The sequence below is a fragment of the Capra hircus genome, chromosome 9 (assembly GCF_001704415.2).
Source record: "Capra hircus breed San Clemente chromosome 9, ASM170441v1, whole genome shotgun sequence".
Lineage (NCBI taxonomy): Eukaryota > Metazoa > Chordata > Mammalia > Artiodactyla > Bovidae > Capra > Capra hircus.
The window spans coordinates 88,807,250-88,833,929 of NC_030816.1; the positions used below are offsets into that span (position 1 = coordinate 88,807,250).

At 48.4% G+C, this 26,680-nt stretch overlaps 1 protein-coding gene across 1 annotated transcript; it reads right to left on the bottom strand.

The window, feature by feature from the left end:
* On the bottom strand, positions 3,120-16,409 carry MPC1 (mitochondrial pyruvate carrier 1). The gene is made up of 5 exons (XM_018053459.1): positions 16,211-16,409; positions 6,996-6,999; positions 4,709-4,805; positions 3,997-4,129; positions 3,120-3,651 (listed from the first exon to the last, which is right to left on the bottom strand). Exons 1-5 carry the CDS (start codon positions 16,279-16,281, stop codon positions 3,627-3,629), a joined length of 330 nt encoding a protein of 109 aa, XP_017908948.1. The 5' UTR covers positions 16,282-16,409; the 3' UTR covers positions 3,120-3,626.

Sequence of the window (26,680 nt, forward strand, 5' to 3'; positions counted from 1 at the left end):
CTTTCCCGGACGAAGCCCTCGTGGCCCTTTGACACGTGACAGTCGACGTCACTCATTATGGAAGTGTCACAAGGCAGGCTTTGAACCCCGCATTTTATTATTTGAAATGAAAAACATTTTGAGCCCTGGAGTATTATTTTCAGACAGAACATTATTCGTGGCAGTTTAAAAAATCGAAAATGTGGTGATACTGTCAACTAAAAAAAGAAGTACAAGTTGAGAGCTGGGAGTTAAGTTTTACTTGGGGCAGAATGAGGACTGCAGCCCAGGAGGCAGCATCTCAGGGAGCTCTGAGAGCCTGCTCCAAAGCGGCAGTCGGGGAAAGTCAACATATAAGGTTTAGGTGAAGGGGGCGTTCCCTACCATGAAGCAGTCATTTTACAAAAGGTTTTCTGTCAGTCATGAGGGTCTGACATCACCATGAAGGGATTTAGTGCGTCTCTAGATATGCCAGGATTGAGATAATAAAATCTGTTCTAAAACATCCAACTATCTGAAGACCTGTCCCACCAGATTCCCTGGAGCACTGAGTGCCTCCCTCCACCCTGAACTCCCTCAGGGGGTGTTGAAGGTCAACAGCTGTCGCAGCTCGGGGTTCAGTCCCCATAGAGGCAGACGGCCTTTGCTGTTCAGCCGCTGGCAATGCTCTTGGTAAGTAAAAATGGTGGCTCAGACAGTAAAGCGTGTCTACAATGCGGGAGACCTGGGTTCGATCCCTGGATTGGGAGGATCCCCTGGAGAAGAAAATGGCAATCCATTCCAGTACTATTGCCTGGAAAATCCCATGGACAGAGGAGCTTGGTGGGCTACAGACCATGGGGTCGCAAAGAGTCAGACATGACTGAGCGACTTCACTACCAACCCAAACTTGGGTCTCCTTGCCTGCACAGTAAAGCCAGCCCACTGACCCTGGGCTGTGGGGAAGGAATGGGCAGCGTTACTGCAGGTGATGGGCAAGGAGTCTGGACAGCTGGTGCTCCAAATAGCCCCGCTCCCTGTGGGTTTCAGTAAAGCATGTTTTACAGGCCAGATGCGGGGGGTGGGGTGGGGTCCCAGGGAGTGTGATCAGTTCTCTGATTGGTTGATGGTGAGGTCACAGGGAGGGGTCAGGTGTTCACATGATCAACCCTCAGGCACTGATATGTCTGGGGACCGTGTGCTCTTGGTAGTTGACCTCTTCCTTTTGGAGGGGGTTTAGCATCCGTGAGACAGCTCAGGAATGAGCACCAGAGATGTCATCTGGGGGCTTGAGAGGAGGGCTCAGCGAAGGACCTGGGGGAGGGGTCCGTCCCGGAAGGCCATCGGGTCCTGCTCCGTTGGGCTTTTAGAATAACCACATTCGCACCAAACCGAGCCCTGTTTTCCTGTTTCAGTTGTTATTACCGTGTTAGCGACCATATATATATGGCTAACATATTTACGTATTTATGTTGGCTTGGCGTTCTCTACTGACACTCCAGCCAATACCCAGGCGAGATGCCCTGCGGGCACCCTGCAGGGAGCAGGCACTGCGCCCAGAGGGCAGATCAGATAGCAACCACGTTCTGTGAAAACTCACTTCTCATGTCGCCCCAAGACAAGGCTTGGTACGTTCACAGGAGGAGCACAGAGCTGGAGGGCCCGGAGTCCGTGCTCCCAGGAGGGTTCCGTCCAGCCCACTGGGAGAACGAAGTTTTAATACCATTTGGCCAGTCTCTTTGATGAGATTTTCACTTACGAACAGAAAACCCACTTGTTCTAAGTGTCCTTTCTTCTGATTCACCGGTCATTTTAAAGGAACCGAGAACCTTTAAGAGAATAAGTCTGGTTCTGGGCCACGGCTGTCCTGTTGGTGCTGATGCTGAAGGGAGTTAGGAGTCGGATTCCAGCCAGCAACGCTGCACCCACACCTCTCCTCGTCATTCCTCTGGGGTCCTGGCATGTGTCCCCGCCGGGACTCTGCACAGAGAACGGGGAGCTGAGGGCCGCCTGAGACCCCGTGGGAAGCTGGCCCCCGGGGCCCCTCAGCGCCCCCTCTGATGTGGGCCATGCACCTCACGGGGCCCATGGGTCCCTTCCCCGAGCCCTGCGCCCAGCACACACCCTGCTCGTCCACATCCACTCAGGGCAGAAGTGGCCCTGCCGGCCTGTCTGCATTTCCTCACCAGGTGCCCAGGTGTGAGAGCTGGCAGATGGTTATCAGTCTCCCAACTGACAACCTGGAGCTACACGGGTTCCTCGCTGGCACTAGAGACGGGTAGGACGGGTTCTCCAAGGTGCAAGGGGGAGGGGAGGATCCCAAACCGCAGGCTAACAGTGCTGGCTCCGGACGGGACAGGCCGTGAGGCTCCTTTATGTGCAGCTGGGTGGTTTGCATTGCTTACAAGTTGTTACTTGTGCAACTGGTCCAGCAGAAGGCGCTGTTTAATTAAGCCCATCCAGGCTCTGATCCAAAGTTTCTTTCAACCACCCTCCCCTGCAGGTAGGCAGCCGTGGAGGCATGAACCTGATGGCGGGGGAAGGGCTTGTCCCCAGGCTCCCCTCTGTGGTGGATGCACCTCGAGGCAGGAGGCCCCAGTCACACAGGCCCCCTGCCCCCTTGCCTCTGGTTCAGCGGGAACAGGCTGGCTGAGAAGGGACACAGAGCCTGCGGACTCCTCTCCATCTGCCTCCCTTGTCCATTACCGCCAGAGCACAGCAAACCCGCCCCCCTCTGCAGGGGAGCGTTAGAAACCCCAGCCGTGCTGCGTGCTGACCCGAGGCATCAGGACAGGCTCCTCAGGGTCGCCCCACCCCCGCCCTCCGAGCGTGCGCCTGCCTGGGGTCAGCCTCCCCTCCCGGTGCCCCGCACGGCGCTGGCCATGCGGTGTCGATGCGTGCCGGGGGCCTGCAGTCCCCACGGCGTCCGTGGCAACAGCACGGGTGTGCCCAGGGGCACCCACTTTCCACTGCCTGCCCACAAGGCAGAGGGCGCTATGAGCAGCAGGGACTGGGGGTGCCCTCTGGAAACAGGCCCCGGCCTGTCACTGCCCCCGGCCGGCTCGCCCACTTTCAGGGAGCTCAGTTTTCACCTGTAAGTGTCCTTTCTGGGATACAGTTCTTCAGTTTCTTAACAAACACAGCAAGGTATTTAATCATACTCTTTTGACAAATATTTAAATCATTTATTGCCATTAATTTACAGCATTTCAATATACACACTGCACAGAAGTACAAATAGCTTTTCAAACACTGGCAATGTGCTTTCCGGCATGTGGCCAGCTGTCAGCCGGGTCATGGTCATTAAGGATGTGACTTCTGAGTACTTAAATGCTAATGGTTACAAATTTTGTTCTCTTCAGCTTTTCACTAAGTATATTCTTATAGGTAATACACATATTACTGCAGATAAAACCTTCATTGAGAATTATTAAATTGATTGCATATTTGTGCTACTCTTTCTGAAGAGAAGGAAAATATTCAGTACTCGTAAGGCAGCAGAGAGTTGGTTTACGGACTCTGCTATGTCTAGAAAAATAGTCTGGTTAGTAAAAACAGCATTCTGCGTATTTTCCTCAGCAAGACGATTCATGATGGTGGAATCCGTGACTCGGCAACAGCAGCTGGCGATGCAGTCCCTTCAAAGGCCGGTTCTTCATCTCCCATTGTTACGCTGATGCCTTTTTAGACATCCTGGGAAGAAGCACAAGGCAAAACCCGTGAGGAAACAACTTCTCCACAGCCTCAAAGGTCAGGAGGCCTTTAAGAAAGGTCATGGAGAGCTTGACGTAACACTTATTTCCAGTCAGGATTTTACAGAAACAGTGATTGCCTACTTCATGCCAATGTTCCTGTTTTAATCAGTGACTTTTCACTGTGTATTAACCACCCAATCACTGTTTCAAATTCTTGGCATAGTTTTGCTCTGAATCAAGTCTCCCCAGCTGGGATGCACTTCTGTCCACACCCACCCCTAGTGATCTCTGCTCTACTCCGCCCAGGTCCTCAAAACACAAAGGGTGGGAGGGGTCTGCTCACTCGTGCCGGATCAGCCGTCCTCCCTGGATGAGCTGTGCAACTTCGTTGGTGGCGTGGCAGGCAAACAGGAGCCAGTTCCGAGGCTGCACCTTGTAGGCGAATCTCATGAACGTGAGGGAGTAACAGCAGAGGGCTGTCAGGACACGCAAGACAGACAGTGACTGACAGCCTCCAGGAGCAAGGGCTGCTGGGCCGACTGCCTCAACACAGGAGCGTCTTCTGCTACGACCTTTACATGCTTCCGCAGACGGGAAACTCATGAGATGGTTTGCCCCGTTGCTGGCTACTCTTATTTATTAAAGTCAGTGCACGGACATCAGTTCTGAGCTCCTTTTCTGTCCCCTACAGTTGTTTATAGTCTGTCACCTGAAAGACCTGCTATTTAATCCCCTCAACATGTTTTAAGGTCAAATATTAAGAGTTTCAAGTAAACTTAAAGATACTTTTTCTGAATAAAGCTCAAGAGGACACACTCTTTAACTGGGGGCACTAACTCTGAAAGGCAGACAGGACCCTAACAAATACTTCTAAACACAGCAGCCCAGCTGCTCCCTGCTGTGTGACGTAAGGTCCCTCAATGCCAGCAGGCTCTCTGCGGTACTTTCTACTGTGACTGCAGTATCTGGGGCGACACACTTGGAACATGCGCAGGAGCTGTATCCTGCTATAATTACACCTAATCCCTCCCAATCGTCCACACCTGCGTCCTTACCAAATGTCATCCGCCCACTGATGATCTCTGGGGACTTCTTCATGTCATTGATGGCGGCAATGGGAAGACCCCAGTTGGCTACTGGGCCCCAAAAGTGCTGTAAAAAATGAGGAGAGAAAGAAGACGAGAAGTGAAGATGGAGCCATGAACAGCTGCAGCTTCCTCTACCTTAGATGGTAACGCAAACTGTGCGGTTAACCCCTGGAAGGTTACCAGGCAGGCAGGCGCTGGGCTGTGCAAATGCTGGCCTATGAATCAGCAGTTCTCACAGGTGAGACCCCAAACTGAAGGGAGCAGGCACTTTACCAAGGTCCCTGCTAACTTCCAGATGACAGGTAAGTAATCTCTGACCATCTCATTTAGAGAATTTTCAAATGAGATCAACTTCTTGCATAATTCAATCTTGCCACAACTTAACTTAAACCTTGTTAGAACTATTCTCTGCAATGTTTAAATCTATCAGAACTTCTTTTTTCAAGTTTTCATTACGATGTGTCAGTATCTCTTAAAATACAGACCCTAAGTTGGATACTTTTTCTGAAGAAAATAACTTAGAAAGGGAAGAAACTGCTTTCAGTTCATATGATCATATTCAGATCAGAGAAGCAAAAAATCTATACTTGGAACCTCAGATAGTATGAAATAAAGATTGAAAATACTTTTAAAATAACAGTAGCGAGCTATATTTAGAAAATGGACCAACTGTTTCTTACGGGCAACCACAGCCATCACAGGCCACCACAACCTAGTTGTCCATGTTGAACAGCAGTGACAGCCAACTTAATTTAATTTCTGAGGCTGAAATAAGCCCAGGGGCTTCCCCTATTAAATTAAAACTTGTCTTATTTATGTACAATTTGCAAATAATACTTGAAAGTATGAGGGAGGGAATCCCTGGCGCCAGTGGGTAGGCCTCAGTCTCTCACTTCGGAGGCCCAGGTCTGATCCCGGGTTGGGGAACTAAGATTCCCACAAGCTACGCGGCACAGCCGAAAAAAATAAAAGTAAAATATGAAGGAAACCACACATCATTGGCTAAAGACCCTTTCTGGTTATCAGAACACTAAGCAGTGCTTTATTTCTGCCTATCAGAGCATTTAAGATAAATTTAGACTGCAGAATACATTTCTAGATCTGCATTTTTAAATACTGACCAAGAGTCACTAAAATTCAAAACCTCCTAAGAATAAGAAAGAAGGGAAATGCAAAAAAAAAAAAGATGAGAATTCCCTTTGTCATGATCTAATACTCTGAAATGTTTGCACGATATGCTTGACGCAAGCACGAGGCTGTGCCCTGAGAAGCTATCCAGCGCCAGAGCTGTCCTGCGCCAGCATGCTGAGAACTGCGGCGTCTACGTCTGAGTTACGGACCCTGTAACCTAGGCACAGCTGGTGCACAGAACCTCTGAGGTGCTGGGGTGGCTAATTAGTCCTGCTTCCAGACTGGATTCTGTCTGAGACACACACAGCTGAACCTTTCCTAGTCCTGGTGTCTAGATGAGGGCTGGCCACTTCCCTTCTTCCTCACCCTCCAGACCTCCAGTGACACAATGTCTCCCCCTCCTCACCTGCTTACTTCAGGGAGGGACCTGTCCTTCCCTGTGGCCCCTCACTTTATCCCACATCATCTTCTTCTCCGCCTTTTTCTTTACCACGTCTACTCCCATCACTTGCTGTCTAACTGTTTCCCGTCACTCTGCTCTGCTCAGCAACCTCTGCATCTACACGTATGGGCTCGGCCATACCCAGTGTCTGCATCACAGCTGTGGCCAGACAGTGGAGGCCTTGGCGTGAATCTGAAACCTGAGGCAGGGTGGGGACTTCCGGTCACATGACAGTGCTCAGAGTTTCACTGGCCTGAGTGTAGGGTTATATGACACAGGGTTCTGCAAGTCAAGGGCTATATATACACTTGTGGTTATAAGCACTGAGAGATACTTAAGATACATTTCTTAAAAAGAACATAAAGGGAAAATATAATTTCAAAACTAGTTACGAAATCATCTAACCGCAGAAAACATCCTTTCTATCTAGTGTGAGGTGCCAGTCGTCACTTCGCTGCTCTGGAGTAGCATCTGGCCTGTGCCCCAGACAGGTGCAGGGCAGGGCACTGGTCCTCCAGGGAAGCCCGAGTCCAGAGGGGACCTCGAGGACCCAGGGGCCACTGGAGGCGCCCCCGGCCCGAGGCCTGCAGGATGGAGGCAGGATGTGCTATTTCCTGTCCATAACTCTGCTATGGCACAAAGTCTGCAGAAGCCTTGCTCGAAGGAGAGATAGGTTCTTACCGTACTATTTCGTGAGGAGCCGCCAAGATTCGGACAGGAAAGACATAGGGAAGGAAAAAAAAAAGATCAGATGCTTAGAGACATTTCAGTTTCTTTAACGGCACACGTGTCCACGTCTCAGTAACAGAACTACAACACAAGCAGCACATTTTTAAAAGAGATGAGTTAGTGATATTTCTAATAACAACCTTTACCTAACGAAAGTAAACCTTAATTTTATCAAAAATAAACTTAATCCTTAAAGCCAGGCTATCCAATAGGAATACGATGCAAGTCACACACGGGAGCCACATAAGGAAGTTAAATATTTCTAGAAGCTATGTTAACAAAAACGAAAAACAGGAGTTAACCTTATTTATTCCAATGTTTCAAATATTTTAATTTGGACATGTAATCAAGAACAACCTCACAATGAGGCACTTTGCATTCTTTTTTGGCTCTAAGTCTCTGAGATCCAGTGGGCGCCAACACTCCCTGGACACCTCAGCCTGGACTGGCCACCCTCCACGAGCTCCACGGCCACTTGGGGCTGGGGGTTCTCAGACTGGACAGCACGGGCTTCAAGGGAGCATTTATTTGAATACAACTAGTTGGACATACGCACAGTGCTGCAGAATTCTATCCACAAGGAACTTTCCACTCTTACTAACAGGCTATCACCAGAACATAAGCCCCTAAAAATAGGTGTGTAATTCTATATTCTGTTCATGACTGAAACTCTGGTCCAAGTGACACCCAGCATTCACAAGGCATTCAAACAATGTTTGCTGAATGAAGAGAAAAAACTTTCAATGTTAATTGTTTTCCTGAATGTTAAAACTAATGCCATTCAGAAATATGTCGAGTTACTTTTATTGCTGAAAGGCTAGTTCTTCTTTCCAGGATATAGCTGAACAGTTCTGTTAAGGCAAACTCTTATTAAAGTACAGCTTACCTCCCTGGTGGCTCAGACGGTAAAGCATCTGTCTACAATGCTGGAGACCCGGGTTCAATCCCTGGGTCGGGAAGACCCCCTGGAGAAGGAAATGGCAATGCACTCCAGTACTATTGCCTAGAAAATCCCATGGACAGAGGGGCCTGGTAGGCTACAGTCCATGGGGTTGCAAAGAGTCGGACACAACTGAGCGACTTCACTTTCACTGAAAGAATCACTGGAATAAAACAATATAAATCTCTATACACACAGTCACGTCCGAATAACTCATCTTGTCCTTTTGTTCCTGGGCACGTTGCGCGACTCCCCCATCCAGGAACGAACCCCACGCCATGCCCCCTGCCCTGGAAGCGGAGTCCCAACCACTGAATCACCAGGGAGGTCCCTCCTCTAGTTGTTTCGAGTTAGGGATCAAGGAAGTTCTAATTTTCAGCATGAAAGTACTTGCCAAAGGTGCTAATTATACACTTCAAGTAGCTTCCATTATGAACTACGACCAGCCTAGAAAGAGCCCGTCTTTCACAGTTAAGTGAGCTGTTCTAACAGATGACATTTCCACTGTGGAACAAGCAGGTCTCAGCTGAGCACAGGGCTTTACTGGGGGCAACGTCCTGAGCCGGTTAGGGCAGGGTCTGGCAGTTTACAGGCTGCAGTCACCTCTGGGGGTTGCTCTCCTCTGTTCAGGGTCTGGCAGAAGCCTTTTATTCACCGATCAATGACCAATGGCTGATTGTTTTTTTCCTACAAATTATTTCAGAAATATTCCAAGATGTAGTTCTTAAAATCCAAAATGTCAACTTGATAATTTAGTTTTCAATTCAGAACTCTCTCCCTGGATTGTACAATAGTTCAAACTCTACCCTATTTTACAACAGGTGACCTTAGGGCAGAATGTGAAGGAGGAATTAATTTCTGCCACCATTCCCTGCTCAGTACAAAAGTCCTACGTGAAACTGATCACAAAAATAATGTTGATCACATCACTTTAATAGTGGTTTAATGATTATAAAACGACCTTGAGAATAAAACTGTTCTAAACATCCTTGGGAAATACAAAAATCCACAACTCAACATCTCTTAATTCTGCGTCAGAGTTGTCCAAAACGTGAATCAACTATCAGTCAAAAAATCTAAAAAGGACATTGGTGCAGGGCCAAACTAGAAAAGTTTCCCAGTATGAATAGCTATTCTAAAGAAAGATAAACCTAAAAGCCACACAAACTGCACCTGGGGACAGAAATGTAAAACTGTGTGGAGAACACCCTCTCTCCACTCGGGACGCTGCCTGTACTTCAGTGAAGGTTAAAAAACCTCAAAACAAAACAAAAAAAAACTCAAAATGGATACAGGTTTTCTTGGTTCACTTGACCTTGAATTTTTGTGAAGGAGAAACCAGGTAAGAATGTTGATGGAGGGACCTCCCTGGTGGTCCCGTGGCTAAGACTGTACTGTCAGTGCAGGGAGCTCCAGGGTTGATCCCTGGTCAGGGAACAAAACCCCACCTGCCCCAACTAAGATCCCACCTGCCCCAACTAAAGATCTCGCACAGCCAAATAAACAATTAAAAAAAAAAAAAAAGCCGAATGATGATGGAGTTGAGAGAGGAGGAGGACCAGGACCAGCCTGAATAAACGTTATCTTCTTTTCCTCCTTTATTTGAATACTGCTTGTCTGGTCCCAGGTCTTTTCCACACCCATTTTTATTTTCAACAAGTCTCCTGGGCACTGACAATTTGTTTCCTTTTCCTAAAATTACTGACAGTAATTGTTAGCTTTCTCTGCAAGTACTCTGGGTAATTTAGGTAATTTATAATTTGCTTTCAGTTCAGTTCAGTCTCTCAGTCATGTCCGACTCTTCGCGACCCCATGAACTGCAGCACGCCAGGCCTCCCTGTCCATCACCAACTCCCGGAGCTCACTCAGACTCACGCCCATCGAGTCAGTGATGCCATCCAGCCATCTCATCCTCTGTTGTCCCCTTCTCCTCTTGCCCCCAATCCCTCCCAGCATCAGAGTCTTTTCCAATGAGTCAACTCTTCGCATGAGGTGGCCAAAGTACTGGAGTTTCAGCTTTAGCATCATTCCTTCCAAAGATTGATCTCCTTCAGAATGGACTGGTTGGATCTCCTTGCAGTCCAAGGGACTCTCAAGAGTCTTCTCCTTATACAGTACTAAAAGGATCCTAGCATAGTCTGTCTATATCACTCCTGAGAGTAAAGTAAGATTCTGAGATATTCTAGACTGCAATTCTCTTAGAGGCTGAAAATGGTGACCACCATTTCATTTATTCTCACCAACTTTTACCTGATTTTCTACTTCAAGTTAAAATCAGGGTGTTTTTACAAATCATAATGTGTGTTATTCAACTGGTCAAAACTAAACTGGAAGGCAGAAAAGAAACTCTTGTGGCCAGTTCTGCTTCTACACTCAGCCTCAGAAAGTGTTTGAAGGTCATTTACACGACAGGGAAGCAAAGCCAAGGGCAGGGTATGGAAGCTTGTGGCAGAGAAGGGAGACATACACAGGAAAAGGGGGTGCAAAGAAAGCACTGACACCTTCTTTTCAAAACCATTTTTGTGCGTTAACTACTTCCCTTCAAATCTTAAATATACATTCCTGTTTCGGCTTCACAACTTTGGCATCCAGAGGGTCTCGACGTCTCAACTTTTCTGCGTGGTTTGGATCTTAGTTTTCCCATATGGCTAGGGAAGTGCTGGACCATCTGATGTCTGAGGACCATTCAGCTCTAACATTCTATTCTATTTGGAAAGAGTTCTGTTTTCCCCTGCCACTTCTCCCTTGGGTATTAACTATAAATTCTTAAAGCTCTCCTGGAAGCTTAGAAGTTAAAATTAACAGAATAGAAAACCTTATTAACTGGAGAATACTCACTGCAAACACCCAACTTACCTGGAGTTTATAAGAGCATGCTGACTGATAAACTGATTTTCTAACACTCATGATCTAGGCTTACTTAAGAAGACCTCCTTTGCACATATGTGCACATAAACATCCATTCACTCCTCTAGGAAGGGGAATAAATCTCTAGTATAAACATGCACAGACTTTGACAGACCACAAAACACACATCCTATCTCCAAGCTTAGCTGCTCCTTCTAATTTATTTTTCTTAATTCAGGAGGGAGAATAAGAGGAGAGGACCCCCCCTCCCCCCAAAAAAGCTATCTTCTTTTGCTTTCCACTGATAAGGTATGTGGGGACATAATTTATTCCTCTTTAGAAAGATAACAGAATAGAGATCCAGAAAGTTCTTGATTCAAGAGTTTCATTAAGGTAAGAAGAAGAAATCAGGGAAAGGAAAGCTGAAAGGTACCAAAAGGAGAGTACCAGGAATTCAGGGACTAAGCACGGAATATTCATAAAAATACAAGTTAATAGAACATTTCTTTCGGTAAGTATACGCAGCACTATGGTGTGTCATCAAACAGTTACCGAAGCACAAAAACCAAGAAATTTGTCCAAGACTGAACTGACACAGCTGGAAAGCAGCAGGGCTCGGATTCAAACCTATCATTCAAATTCAATACTAGGTGCAATACTGCCAGCATTCACAACAAAACTATTGCTAATTACTTAATATTTTAATACTGAGACCCTATTTTAATGTCCCAGTTGTCCGAGTAATGCCTTTTAGAGCTGTTTTCATCCGTACCAGATCCAAACAAAATCCACACGCTGCCTTTGGTTAGAGCCTGCTCTTTCAACTCAGAATTCTCAACCAAAAACAAAAAAAAAATCAACATTTTAAAATACACTTGAAAATTCACTTCAGTAAGAAAGGCATTTCAATCTTATTCAGAAAATGTAACTGACAGGAGTTTATAATCTATGTGAAACATGATTTTAAATTTTTGCTGCAGATGTCAACTCTGTCGTTAATAAGATGACTTTAAAACTCTACAACAGCTTTAGTTTGGAAAACCTCTATACCCCTTTGGCAGGCTGTAAGAAGAAGGCTGGAGCTCTTGAGTAGTCCAGGATTGCAAAGAATGTAGAACTGATGAGAGGAGCAGGCACAGAACCCCATTTCTGATTGGAGGAGAATATGAAATTGTCTTTTGCTTCATTTGCTTTTGCAGAAGCAAAGCAGGGGCTGTAAGGAAGACTGGAAGAACAAACAGAGGAAACATCCCTTTAATAAGTTCTGGAGAGAGAAGTCTGTCTTTCTAGGGGAAAAGGCTAATAAAAGAGCTTCTGATGAGACTTTTGATACCAGTCCTCAAACCTGTCCTCAATCATCTCTTGGCAGGCTGGCATGAGATCCCACTGCTGCCAAGAACAGCAGAGAAAACAAGCACAGTAGGACACTCACTTCCTCCGTTCAGTCCACAAAAGTATTTCCAGGTCAAAATACACAGCTTCACACCTTGTGAAAATGAGCGCGACCCTGTAGGGCCTTTCTGGGTATAAAAGCCCCTCTATGCCCCCATTTCTTGTTACAGAAAAGGGCTTTAGTCTCCAAGGCCTTCCTGAAGTTCCCAAGGGCAGATTCAGGCAGTTACTAATGGGGAAAGTGAGGAAACACAGAAAGAAGGAAATGTAAGCAAGAAAAGTAATGAAAGAGTAAACAATAGTTCAGCGACAAACCAAGTCCTAATGCTGCTGCTAACTCCTAAAGGGACACACACAACAGTCTAACACAGACCTTTGAGTTGTTCTGCAGGAACAAAGACCCCACCCATGGTGGGGGTGGTGACTACATTTCCACCATAAGAAGTTGGAACTAGAAGACTGTCATTATAGTTATAGTTTAGTCGCTCAGTCGTGTCCGACTCTTTGCGACCCCATGAATCGCAGCACACCGGGCCTCCCTGTCCATCACCAACTCCCGGAGTTCACTCAAACTCATGTCCATCAAATCAATGATGCCATCCAGCCATCTCATCCTCTGTCGTCTCCTTCTCCTCCTGCCCCCAACCCCTCCCAGCATCAGAGTCTTTTCTAATGAGTCAACTCTTCGCATGAGGTGGCCAAAGTACTGGAGTCTCAGCTTTAGCATCATTCCTTCCAAAGAAATCCCAGGGCTGATCTCCTTCAGAATGGACTGGTTGGATCTCCTTGCAGTCCAAGGGACTCTCAAGAGTCTTCTCCAACACCACAGTTCAAAAGCATCAATTCTTCGGCGCTCAGCCTTCTTCACAGTTCAACTCTCACATCCACACATGACCACAGGAAAAACCATAGCCCTGACTAGACGGACCTTAGTCGGCAGAGTAATGTCTTTGCTTTTCAATATGCTATCTATGTTGGTCATAACTTCCCTTCCAAGGAGTAAGCGTCTTTTAATTTCATGGCTGCAGTCACCATCTGCAGTGATTTTGGAGCCCAAAAAAATAAAGTCTGACAGTTTCCACTGTTTCCCCATCTATTTGCCATGAAGTGATGGGGCCAGATGCCATGATCTTCGTTTTCTGAATGTTGAGCTTTAAGCCAACTTTTTCACTCTCCTCTTTCACTTCCATCAAGAGGCTTTTTAGTTCCTCTTCACTTTCTGCCATAAGGGTGGTGTCATCTGCATATCTGAGGTTATTGAGATTTCTCCTGGCAATCTTGATTCCAGCTTGTGTTTCTTCCAGCCCAGCGTTTCTCATGATGTACTCTGCATAGAAGTTAAATAAGTAGGGTGACAATATACAGCCTTGACATACTCCTTTTCCTATTTGGAATCAGTCTGTTGTTCCAGATTGTTATTAAGATTCCCCAAATCACCTGGTTATGTCACCATCCACCAGTCAGAAGTCCACAAGCTGATCACACACCCTGCAACTCTCGCTCTTTTGTTTTGTGTCTTTAAGAACCCTTTCTTGAGAGTCATCTGGGAGTCTGGATGAACATGATCCATCCCTTCTTGGTTTGCAGGGACCCTGCAATAAACACGGCACTTTCCTTCTCCACCATGCCGGGTCAGGAGATTGGCTTTGCTGTGTATCGGGTGCATAGACTCAAGCTCTGTTCAGTAAAAAATCCACATTTATGATTTTAACTTTTCCCATAACAGGAAACTTTTTAAAATGTTTCTGCTACAAAGACAGCAAGCTATAATAGAAATACATAGTGATTTGAGGTTTCCAACTATTTTCACACCCCTCACCTGGTTTAATGTTCTCAACAACCCAGTGAGACAGGACATTATGATTAAGCCCATTTCATAGATGGGGTAATTAAAGTCCACTGGGATTGACTGCTGGAGATCCCTTGGCCTGAAGTCATTCTTCGGAATCCTAGCTGAGAGCCAAACCTCGCAGCACTTTCCTGGACACTGCAATTCTCTTCCTCATTTAGTCAGAGCTTAATACAATTAAAGTGATGCTAGAGAAGTTATACAAACATTAAAGCTACATGAACCTAACCTCTGAAAATACGTTAGACCACACATCAAAGCATTCAACTGAAATGTCTGGCTCTCAGACACCTATCTAGTAGAAAAAATATAAATTTAGAAAAGTGGAGCTAACTCTCTTCCTTGAAAATACATATATTCTACAAACTCTTCCTAGGTGATCATCAGCATATTTCTAATATGGATAAGATTTTATTCTTAATTACACCATACAGTCTTATCCTTAGTTGTCCTTAACTATTAGGAAGGCTCATACACAGGAGAAAACATCAGTAAAACCTAAGGTAGTATCTGAAGCCATAGGGAAACTTAACTGCAGGGACTAAGCACACAGCCTCACATGATTACTTTGCTCAGACTTTCCAGGACATTAACCTGATAAATACTGTACTCCACAGTACTAAACATCTATCTTAATTAACCACAGTGCTATACAAGTACAAAAAGTTTTGTTTTTTTTGTTTTTTGTTTTTTGGTTTTTTTTTTCAGAAAACTCAAGAGTGAAGTTCTTGATCCCAAATTTATGGCAGAAAATTATTTTTCTTACCCTACTGATCTTTAAAATTAGAAGTAAACAGTATTTGCAATAAGATTCAAAATTTTAACAAATTATATATATTTTTTTTACTGGTAAATGAAGCTGCCTTCATACTGTACCCTATGGATGGTTACATCTCTTAGCTGTCATTAACTCTACTACATTAAACTGTTGAAAAACACTGCAGCATTAAATTTACCTAGGTTTAAGAAAATCACACAAATAAAAACTAAAATTTAAATTTATTCTCCAGGGAAGAATACTGGAGTGGGTTGCCATGCCCTCCTCCAGGGGATCTTCCCCACACAGGGATTGAACCTCTGTAGTCTCCTGCGTTGGCAAGCCGGTTCTTCACCACTAGCGCCACCTGGGAAGCCCCCAAATAAACTACATAAAACGGCTTTAAAGTCTTATTAAATATTTTGAAATACAAAGCAGGCGTCTCAAGGCTAGAGACAGAAATAAAATACAGAAAGTGTCTTTAGGCCTTTCATCCCGCCAAGACCCTTTCTACCTGGAAAGAATCAACGGAAAATACCATGCAAAAAAGCGTGCGCTAGGTTGGCAGAATATTCCTCTGTAAGACTGTGCTGGATATGACTCCCTCCCACCCACGCCTGACCTCCTGAAGCTGAGAAACGCGAAGGACGAGTCGCCCCGGCGGGCACGGTGCCCTTGTGGCGGAGAAGGAGCCCTGGCCCCCGCCGCTCCGCTGGCCCCGCGCGACTCCAGGGCGCGCCCTCCCCGCGCCCGGCCGCCGCACACCTGCCAGGCAGGTGCCTGGAGGCGGAGCCCCGGCCCCACCCGCCGGACCCGGCCGGCTCTCAGCGCTCGACCGCGCCGGGGCTCCGCCTGCGCCCCACCGTCCGGAGGACCCTGCGCCGCGGCCCCCCAGCCGCCGGCCCGCTACCCCGGGACCCTGCTCGGCTGACTGGACTCCCGCCTCGCTGCCCGCTTCCCTCGTCACGCGCGGCATTGGCTCCGGAGCCCGGAATCCTCTGAGGGTCCAGGGTCCGGCCAGGGGACTCGTCACCTCAGGAGTGACCGGGCTCCCGCCCGCCCCGCTGCCCGCGCCCCTCGGCACGCGCGCCATCCGCTCCGGAGCCCGGAGCCCGGAATCCTCTGCACGTCCAGGGTCCGGCCAGGGGACTCTCGTCACCTCAGGAGTGACCGGGCTCCCGCCCGCCCCGCGCCCCTCGTCCCGCGCGCCATCCGCTCCGGAGCCCGGAGTCCTCTGCGCGTCCAGGGTCCGGCCAGGGGACTCGTCACCTCAGGAGTGACCGGGCTCCCGCCCGCCCCGCGCCCCACGTCACGCGCGCCATCCGCTCCGGAGCCCCGAGTCCTCTGCGCGTCCAGGGTCCGGCCCCGGGGGGACTCGTCACCTCATGAGGTAGTCCCGGAAGTCCTTGCTCCGGACATAGTCCGCCGCCTTCCGCACCAGCGCTCCTGCCATGGCCGTGCCGGACACCTAGCCGCCCGCGGTGCCCTCGCCGCAGCGCCTCGGATCCCAATGACACCCGGCGAAGCGGACAGCGCGGACACCGCACCCTACCGCCCGCGCGCGTCACGACAGCTCGGCCCCGCCTTACGGCCGCCGCCCGGCTCTCGGCCTACTGGAGGGCGCTGAGCGCGAGACGGCGGCGCCGATTGGCTGGCGCTGGCCGCACACCTCCGCCCCGCCCCTCAGAGGCGGTGCGCGGAGGGGAAGGGGGAGGGCCGCTGCCGTAAAACGGCCGGGGCCCGGCGGCGATTGGCAAGCGGTTGCTAGGCAGCCAAGCGGGCTCGCGCCGGGCGGCAAGTGACAGCTTCCTGGCGCGCGGGTCTATCCTCGCCGCCCGCAGGGGCGCGCTACCCGCCTCTCGTGGGTTTTTGCAGCTGCTGCAGGCTCCGGACAGGCGGCGTCCCCAGAAGCCGCCCTCTGTACCGGCAGGAGAGCCGGTCACAAGCTCAGGACCGACCCCGGAGCTGCAGAGCCACGTGCGGGGCGAGCCGCCGGGAGAGGGAGACGTGGGAGCGCCCGGCTGTTCTGGGTTTTGCTTGGTTTTTATGGTGAATGCTTTACACTGGCCCAAACTGTGGAGGTATGAGTCAATTAAAAGGCCTTTGGTGGGGAGAGAGCAGGGAGGGGCGGCGGTCCAGAGGCCCTGACATCAACTGGAACGTAAACACCATTATTACTTATTTATTTTTAATATGGGAGGATGGGAAACGATTTCCATAGCCACCAAAGGGAGAGAGTCAAAGAAATAGGCCTGCGTCCTTTCCGCGGAATGCCTAAAACGTAAGGCAGCTGTGCCTTCTGATATAAAAATACAGCCCGCAGGACTCTGTGGGGCCTCATGGGAAGCGGCCTTCCTCCCCACCTCCCCCATTCTCTGCTTTACCAGATAACAGTATCTGATGCACATTTCTGGAGTTGCTTTAAAGATATGAAAACACCCCACCGCAAGGGAGGTTTAACTTCTGTGAGCATATAGCCCCAGGCTGCATGAAGGTAACCCCTGTGACACCACCTCGTTCCCTCACCATCAGCCAGTCAGAGGCTTGTGCACCAGGTGGTCACTGTACCTTGCTATTCCCCTGTCTCACCTGGCTTTTCAAAGTGCTTTGCCAAAACCATTCAGGAAGTTCAGGGTTTTTAACATTTTTTAAAGGCATAAGCCACCCAACTCCTTGCCTAGCCCTGCAGTAAACCTTTCTCTCCTCCAAATGCCAATGTTTCTGTTTGTTTGGCCTTAGTGTGTGGGACACAGGAACTTGTGCTAACAGAAAGATCTTTAAGATATATAGGAAAACAATCAAGGTGCAGAATCATGTGTGTAGTATGCTGGCCATCTGTGCACAGAGACAAAGAAAGTATATAAATTTGTGTTTCCAAAGATCAAGAGCAATGTTGGCAATGGCTGCCTCTAAGGATGTTAAGGGGGTGAAGGTTGGAGGGTGACTGTTCTTTGTGCACCCTTTGTTCCTTTTGAAAGTTGTGCAACGATCATATGTTATCTATTCAAAATTAATAGTAAAGAAAAGAAATGCCTTTGAGAATTGAAATAGCAATCATTTCATTGAATCAGATTTATTTTCTGTCAGGTTGTCTAGAAAAGGCAGAGGAACCAGAGATCCATTGGATCATTGAAAAAGCATGAGAGTTCCAGAAAAACACCTACTTCTGCTTCACTGGGGCTTCCCTGGTGGCTCAGATGATAAAGCATCTGCCTGCAATGCGGGAGACCTGGGTTCGATCCCTGGGTCTGGAAGATCCCCTGGAGAAGGAAATGGCAACCCACTCCAGTATTCTTGCCTGGAGAATCCCATGGACAGAGGAGCCTGCTGGGCTACAGTCCACGGGGTCACAAAGAGTCGGACACGACTGAGCGACTTCACTCACTCTGCTTTATTGACTATGCTAAAACCTTTGACTGTGTGAATCACAACAAACTGTGGAAAATTCTTCAAGTGATGGGAATATCAGACCACCTGACCTGCCTCCTGAGAAATCTGTATGCAGGTCAAGAAGCAACAGTTAGAACTGGACATGGAACAACAGACTGGTTCCAAGTTGGGAAAGGAGTATGTCAAAACTGTATATTGTAACCTTGCTTATTTAACTTCTATACAGAGTACATCATGAGAAATGCTGGACTGGATGAAGCACAAGCTGGAATCAAGATTGCCAGGAGAACTATCAGTAACCTCAGATATGCAAATGACACCACCCTTATGGCAGAAAGTGAAGAACTTAAGAGCCTCTTGATGAAAGTGAAAGAGGAGAGTGAAAAAGTTGTCTTAAAACTCAACATTCAGAAAACTAAGATCATGGCATCCAGTCCCATCACTTCATGGCAAATACACTGGGAAACAATGCAAACAGTGACAGACTTTATTTTTGGCACCAAAATCACTGCAGATGGTGATTGCAGCCATGAAATTAAAAGGCGTTTGCTCCTTGGAAGAAAAGTTATGACCAAGCTAGACAGCATATTAAAAAGCAGAGACATTATTTGTCCACAAAGGTCCATCTAGTCAAGGATATGATTTTTCCAGTAGTCATGTACGGATGTGAGACTTGCACTATAAAGAAGGCTGAGGGCCAAAGAATTGATGCTTTTGAACTGTGGTGTTGGAGAAGACTCTCAAGAGTCCTTTGGACTGCAAGGAGATCCAACCAGTCCATCCTAAAGGAGATCAGTCCTGAATATTCATTGGAAGGACTAATGCTGAAGCTGAAACTCCAATACTTTGGCCACCTGATGCAAAGAACTGACTCATTGGAAAAGACCCTGATGCTGGGACAGATTGAAGGCAGGAGGAGAAGGGGATGACAGAGGATGAGATGGTTGGATGGCATCACTGACTCAATTGTCATGAGTTTGAGTAGACTCCGGGAGCTGGTGATGGACAGGGAAACCTAGGTGCTGCAGTCCACAGGGTCGCAAAGAGTCAGACATGACTGAGCGACTGAGCTGAGGGTGTCTACAGATTACACTAACCTTGATCTTCTGTGAAAGTATACATTATTACACAATATCACAATCGCAGAATAACACCAAGAAGGTTGTTAGATTCCACTGGTGCTTCATGGTAGTAGTAGGAACTATGACCTAAAAGAAGCAAAGGGGTCTTGATTGTTTGTAGTATCATTATTAAGAGCAGCCATTTGTTGACCAGGAAGCACTTTTCAAACAATTTCCTCCTCCTCCTCTCATCAACTCAGAAGGTGAGTATAAGGGATTGGAATAGCTTTCAGCTGCTGCCTCTATGTCACTTCAGTCATGTCCAACTCTTGCAACCCCCGGCAACCCCACCAGGCTCCTCTGTGGGATTTCCCAGGCAAGAATACTGGAGGGGGTTGCCATTTCCTCCAACAGGGGATCTTCCCGACCCAGGGATTGAAGCTGGGTCTTCTGTAACTCCTCCGTTGGCAGGGGGGTCCCTTACCACTAATGCCACCTGGGAAGCCCTTTCTAAATAAAATCAAACTGCATCTGGCTCCCTGATCTCAGTGATCCAGCCTTATTCCCTAAGGTTTTTCTTTCCCTCCTGAGCAGTGGTTCTGGAAGGAGCTGTTAGAGGAAACTGGAGCCACAGCCTTATAAGCCTCAGGAGGTCCAGAGAGTGGCCCTGAGAGCTTCGTGGGTCGATGAGAATGCAGAGATGCTGGCAAGGGCGCCTGGCAGTCACCGCTGTCCCCTCAGCCCGCCTTGGAAGACTCGCTTTCCCATTAGGGCCTCAGGTGGGCCTCTGAGCTTCCGTTGGCTTCCTGTTGTGTGGAGGAGGGTGAGCTGGGGTGTTTAAGTAAAGGAATATGCTGAGTAAGTTCAGTTCAGTGGCTCAGTCGTGTCCGAATCTGCGACCCTGCGGACTGCAGCACGCCAGGCCTCCCTGGTCATCACCAACTCCCGGAGTTTACTCAAACTCATGTCCATTGAGTTGGTGATGCCATCTAACCATCTCATCCTCTGTCATCCCCTTCTCCTGCCTTCAGTCTTTCCAAGCATCAGGGTCTTTTCAAATGAGTCAGTTCTTCGTATGAGGTGGCCAAAGTGTTGGAGTTTCAGCTTCAGCATCAGTCCTTCCAGTGAATATTCGGGACTCATTTCCTTTAAGATGGACTGGTTGGACCTCCATGCTGCCCAGGGAACTCTCAAGAGTCTTCTCCAACACCACAGTTCAAAAGCATCAATTCTTCAGCGCTCAGCCTTCTTTACAGTGCAAGTCTCACATCCGTACATGACCACTGGAAAAACCATGCTGGATAAAGGAATATATAAGTGTCCTGGTAAGTAGCTCACCTGCGATCTGAACCCAGTTCTTTTAGTCTGAGCATCATACATTGTCCACTATTTCAAATGTTGGGACAAAGAGAAGGACTTCTTTTATGTGAAGAGTATCTTTGCTACTTTAAATATGGAGCTGGCACTATGGTCTGATGTATAAGAGATCCTAGCAGTAGAAGAACCCCAGCTACTCTATTTCCTAAAGCTTCAGAAAGGCTGCCCCCCTCCCCAGCTCCCTGCATGGATGGCGGGTGTGTAGTGAAGATGCTAACGTCACTGGCTATGTTGGAGCTCAGGTTTGCAGAAGCAACTGCAAAGCCCTCTCAGCTTGTGGGAATCTCGCATGCCCACCCAGGTTCAGGACAGGCAGTCACCGCCGAGCTCCGACAGTGCTGAAGCCCGAGGCTGGAGGGAGCTGACCCTCATTCAGAGCACATGCACGCCCAGCACTGTGCCGGCTTGCTTACAGACACTGTATATAGTACCAGGGCTTGTCATGTAGGAGGGTGGGGGGGTCCCCTGCCTGCGTGTCCCACTGGAGGGTTTCAAGGCATGTGGCTCTGCGGTGCTTTGTACGGTAGAAGAGCTTCCATGTGGGACAGACAAGCTGCAGTTTCTTACCTAACTATCAAAACAGCAAAAAAAAAAAACCAAAAACAGTAGATCTAATTACAAGCTAACACACTGAATTCCCAGAGAAGGCAATGGCACCCCACTCCAGTACTCTTGCCTGGAAAATCCCATGGATGGAGGAGCCTGGTGGGCTGCAGTCCATGGGGTCGCAAAGAGTTGGACACAACTGAGCGACTTCACTTTCACTTTTCACTTTCATGCATTGGAGAAGGAAATGGCAACCCACTCCAGTGTTCTTGCCTGGAGAATCCCAGGGACGGGGGAGCCTGGTGGGCTGCCGTCTATGGGGTCGCACAGGACTGAAGCGACTTAGCAGCAGCAGCAGCACTGAATTTCTCAGGTTACTAATCATATCATCTGTTCTTCAGTTGTTATGATGAAAGAGGCAACTTCTGAAGAAGTACTTAGTGGATGATAAAAGTTATAAATAATAAACGACAGAGTCCCATCGTATAGCAGAGGAGCTATTCGATATTCTGTGATAAACCATAATGGAAAAGAATATGAAAAAGCATTTGCATACACGTGTAACTAAGTCATTTTGCTGTACGGCGGAAATTGACATTGTAAATCAACTATACTTCAGTAAAATAAAAAATTGTAAGTGTTTTTGTCCTGTTGCCCATTTTTCATTTTGGCCATATAAAATATGCCTTTCTTTGGTTCCGGTCAGGCAGGCACAGGTCAGTTTGGTTAGCTTAGTATAATAATTTAAAGAATGTGGTAAATGAGTAAACCAAAGAATCCTGGAGTTCAGAGAGGGCCTTGACACTTAAATTCAAAAGCCAAAGTACATTCTAAAATCCGAAGGCAAAATATCTCAGCCGAGCCAGCCCCTGCCCTCCCACCTGTAATGAATCCGCTGCACAGCTCCCGGGGCTTGGGGAATCCTTTCAGATTCTTCCCAGGTTCCGGGTGTTCAGTTACTCAGTACTACTCAGCATGGAGAAATCCCAAAGAGTCTCTCACAGCAAGGAGTCTTCACTCTGCCTGGTAGTTCAGTAATTTGCTAGTGAATCAATGGCAAAGGAATAAAGAAAATAGAACCGTCACTGTCTGGCCTTTCCGGTTGAAATGTGCGACATTTCAGGCTCCAGCATCAAGGGGTGTAGTCCAGCCCCTGAAAGGTGAGAGGGGCTGAGTCTCCCCGGGGTGCCTGGCATCACCCAGAATGGCTGCTGCTGGTCACAGGAGACACAGGTGTCACACAACCTGAACGCAGGCAGCCTCCCCAGCCCTGTGTCGTCCAGAGTTTCAGAGGGGAAAGTGGTGAGGGCATTTTTCTCGGTCAAATGTATTCAAAAACTTGCTTGAATCGGACAAGGTTAGTTTCTTCTGTAGCTCTTCTGAGTCTTTGCTGAGGTCCTGGGAATGATGGGATCATAAAACATGCTTATTCTGCGTAGCATTCCCCAAATTCCTTCCCCACGGAGCCCTTTGGGAAGGAGCATCTTACAGATTGTCCCTCTCGGGGGTCCAGGGCCCGGGTTTCTGCCTCCAACCCTCCGAGCCAGGGCGCGGAAGGAGTTCAGACCTTCCTTTCAGGCTGACACCCCACTCACTCTTTGGCCGCCTACATGTGGCAAGTTCCTCGAACCCCTCAGACCTCAATTTTTTAACCTATAGAGTAGAAACAAACATCGCATCATACATGTTGCTGAGCTTTTGTGAGAATGAAAAGCAATGATGTCTGTGGGAAGACACACTCCCAACGGCCGATCCTGCTTCCCTGCGTCCCCTTAGGACATCAAGGTCCACTTCTTCCTTGCGTCCCCCTTTGGACAGCTTGGGCCTGGGATCCTGCCCGCCCACCTGTCTTTTGCTACTGGGTTGCTTGTTTGATTTTTCTTTTTGGGGAGAGGTTGTACATTGCACCACCCTTTAATCCTCTGAGTTTTATCTTCTCTCCAGAAGGACAACGGTGGAGAGAGGTTGTTGTCCAGTTGCTCAGTCGTGTCTGACTCTTTGCGACTCCACGGACTGCAGCCCGCCAGGGAGAGAGGGTGTCTGTGTACATCTGTGTCCTTGGAGGGAGGTCGGAGGTGCCTGAGTCCTTGTCTCCGCCTCTCCTGCACAGTCATGGACTCTGTGTGCTGAAAACCAGGCTGGGGGAAACCAGACCTGCAGAAACGGTGGCTCCTTCCTCCCACACAGACACAGCAGGCGGTGGGGGCCGCCCACCTGCTCAGACCCCTGTGTGCTGCAGGCAGAGCAGTCCCAGCCGTGGAGGTGGGCTCGGGGGTCGTCTGGAGCCTGGAAAGTCCTCTCATTTCCTGCTGACACTGACCTGAAATTCTACCTTTGTGAGGATGCTGATGGAACAGGAAGCCATGGGAGGGGCTCCCCCTGGCTAACCACAGGACTGTCTGAGTATCCAAAGCACTGACTCTAGACATGGAAATGGGGGAGCAATTCTGTGAATTCATGATCCTCAAGGGAAAACACCAAGTCCACAGAACAGGGCATTTTCAGAAGCCAAATATCCATAAGGGACTTGTATCTAAAATACTTAAAGAGCTTCTACAACTCAATAATACAAAGACAAAAAGACCCAAATAACTCCATTAAATAATGAGCAAAGAAGGACTTCCCTGGTGGCTCAGTGGCTAGGACTCTGTGCAGGGGGGTTGGGTTCAATTCCTAGTTGGAGATCTAAGATCCTGCATGCCACGCGGTATGGCCAAAAAGACAAAGATCAAATAGATGTTTCTCCAAAGAAGAGGTACAAGTGGCCAATAAATGTATGAAAAATGCTCAGCAGCATTAGCCATCAGGGAAATGGTAATCAAATTGGTAATTAGATACCTCTTCACACTCTCCAAAATAGCTACAATCAAAAAGAATGGAAAACAGCAGGTGTGAGTGAGGATACAGAGAAATAGGAGCCCTCGTGCACAGCTGGAGGGAAAGGAAAATGGTGCCTCTGCTTCGGCAAACAGTCTAGCAGTTCTTCGAAGGATTAAACACAGAGCTGCCTTGTGACCCAGCAATTCCATGCCTAGGTGCACACCTGAGAGAAGTGAAAACATATATCCTCAGAAAAACTTGGCCAGGAATGCTCAGAGCAGCATTATAAACAGTAGTGATGAGGTGAAAACAACTCAAATCCGAACTCACTCGGATCAACTGAGAGCTGGCAAACACGAAACATTTGAGACGGGCTACTACATGGCCGCTTCTTGCAAACACTGATGAACTACAAGAAGCCAGACACAAAAGACCATCTATCCTTTATTCCAGGCTTCCCTGATAGCTCAGTTGGTAAAGAATCTGCCTGGTAGGCTGTGGTCCATGGGGTTCTAAGAGTCGGACACGACTGAGCGACTTCACTTTCACTTTTCACTTTCATGCATTGGAGAAGGAAATGGCAACCCACTCCAGTGTTCTTGCCTGGAGAATCCCAGGGGCAGGAGAGCCTGGTGGGCTGATGTCTATGGGGTCGCAGAGTCGGACACGACTGAAGTGAGTGAGCAGCAGCAGCAGCAATGCAGGAGAACCTGGTTCGACTCCTGGGTTGAGAAGATGCCCTGCAGAAGGGACAGGCTGCCCACTCCAGGATTCTTGGGCTTCCCCTGTGGCTCAGCTGGTAAAGAATCCACCCGCAATGCAGGAGACCTGGGTTTGATCCCTGGGTTGGGAAGATCCCCTGGAGAAGGGAAAGGCTACCCACTCCGGCATTCTGGCCTGGAGAATTCCATGGACTGTATAGTCCATCGGAGAAGGCGATGGCACCCCACTCCAGTACTCTTGCCTGGAAAATCCCAGGGATGGGGGAGCCTGGTGGGCTGCCGCCTATGGGGTCGCACAGAGTCGGACACAACTGAAGTGACTTAGCAGTATAGTCCATGGGGTTGAGAGGAGTTGGACACGACTGAGTGACTTTCACTTTCTCTTTATCCTTGATTCCACTCATATGGAGCATCCAGAGTGGGCAAATCCACAGACACAGTGAGTTGCCTGGTGGCCGCCTGGGGCTGGGAAGCAGGGATGTTAACGCATCCACGCTCTGCTCTTGGGGTGATGAAAATGGTCCCACGTTGGTTGTAGTGATGGTTGCACAGCTGTGACTGTGCTGGAAACCATTGGCTTATATACTCTAAGGGGTCAGTTGTAGGACACGTGAACTATATCCCAACAAGGTTAGTCTTTAAAAACTTGACAGAGAAAAAAATCTCTAAAACAACGCAGAAGGAATTCCCTGAGGGTCCAGTGTTTAGAACTCTGCGCTTCCACTACAGGGATTGCAGGGTTGATCCCTGGTGGGGGAATTAAGATCCCACAAGCTGTGTGGCGAGGCCAAACAATAAAATAAATACAAATAAGTTGCAGAGGGGAGTAAACAGAGCAAAAATCCGGACACTCGTTTGCCATAATTAGTGCACCACTTAGGAGAGAGGGAGAAGCAATCATCTGTATGAACTGTTTCCGACAGCATCAGTCACAAAGGAAAGCTCTTCTTTCTAGAATGAGCACAGCAGATAAATACGAAGGAACGGCGGAACTAAAACAACATCAGTGTGTAATCCCTAGTGAATTATTATTTTGTCAGCTGGCTTGTGGGAACGTAGTTCCCTGAGACCAGGGATCAGACCTGTGCCCTCTGCAATGGAAGTGCAGAGTCTTAACCAGCGGACTGCCAGGAAAGTCCCCCCTCCCCCACCCCCACCGACCTCCTCTTTTTTGATCTGTAATCCTTTGTAAAATATTGATGCAGGCAAAGGTCATCAAGGATGCAGGCCTGATTTATTCAGTAAGGGGATGGAACTGGGTCTCCACAGGGTGGGTCTCCGAGGTCCATGTGAAAGGGGGAAATGCCAGTTTATAGTCAGGGGTGCAGCTGGACCCGCTCAGCATCGCCGCCCACTCCAAGTGGCCCCTGGCAGCACCGGGCCCACAGTCCACCCCACATCTTGATTCTGAGTCCAGTTAGGCCTGTGGGCACATCTTCCAGTTCTCTGGAAATGAAACCGTTAACGGGACTAGTTAAGGGAAACTCTGAGGAAGTGACCCAGCTTCTCCAGTAAGTGAAAGTCACTCAGTCGTGTCCGACTCTTTTCGACCCCATGGACTACAGTTCATGGAATTCTCCAGACCAGACTACTGGAGTGGGTAGCCTTTCTCTTCTCCAGGGGATCTTCCCAACCCAAGGATCGAACCCAGGTTTCCCGCATTGCAGGCAGATTCTTTACTAGCCGAGCCACAGGGAAGCCCTTCTTCAGTAAGTGGAACATTTAGCAGGACAACACGCACGTGCAACTCTTCGTGCCTCTATGTGCTGTAGCCCGCCAGGCTTCTCTGTCCATGGGATTCTCCAGGCACGAATACTTGAGTGGGCTGCCATTTCCTATTCCAAGGGATCTTCCCAACCCAGGGATAGAACCTGCGTCTCTGACGTCTCCTGCATTGGCAGCTGGGTTCTTTACCACTGGCAACACCTGGGAAGCC

Coding starts and splice junctions, on each gene's coding strand:
- MPC1 (XM_018053459.1), bottom strand. CDS start 16,281: ATGGCAGGAGCGCTGGTGCGGAAGGCGGCGGACTATGTCCGGAGCAAG. Junction 4,130..4,708: donor CAGTGGGCGGATGACATTTG/GTAAGGACGCAG, acceptor GTGTCCTGACAG/CCCTCTGCTGTTACTCCCTC. Junction 3,652..3,996: donor GGACGGCTGATCCGGCACGA/GTGAGCAGACCC, acceptor GCTTCTTCCCAG/GATGTCTAAAAAGGCATCAG.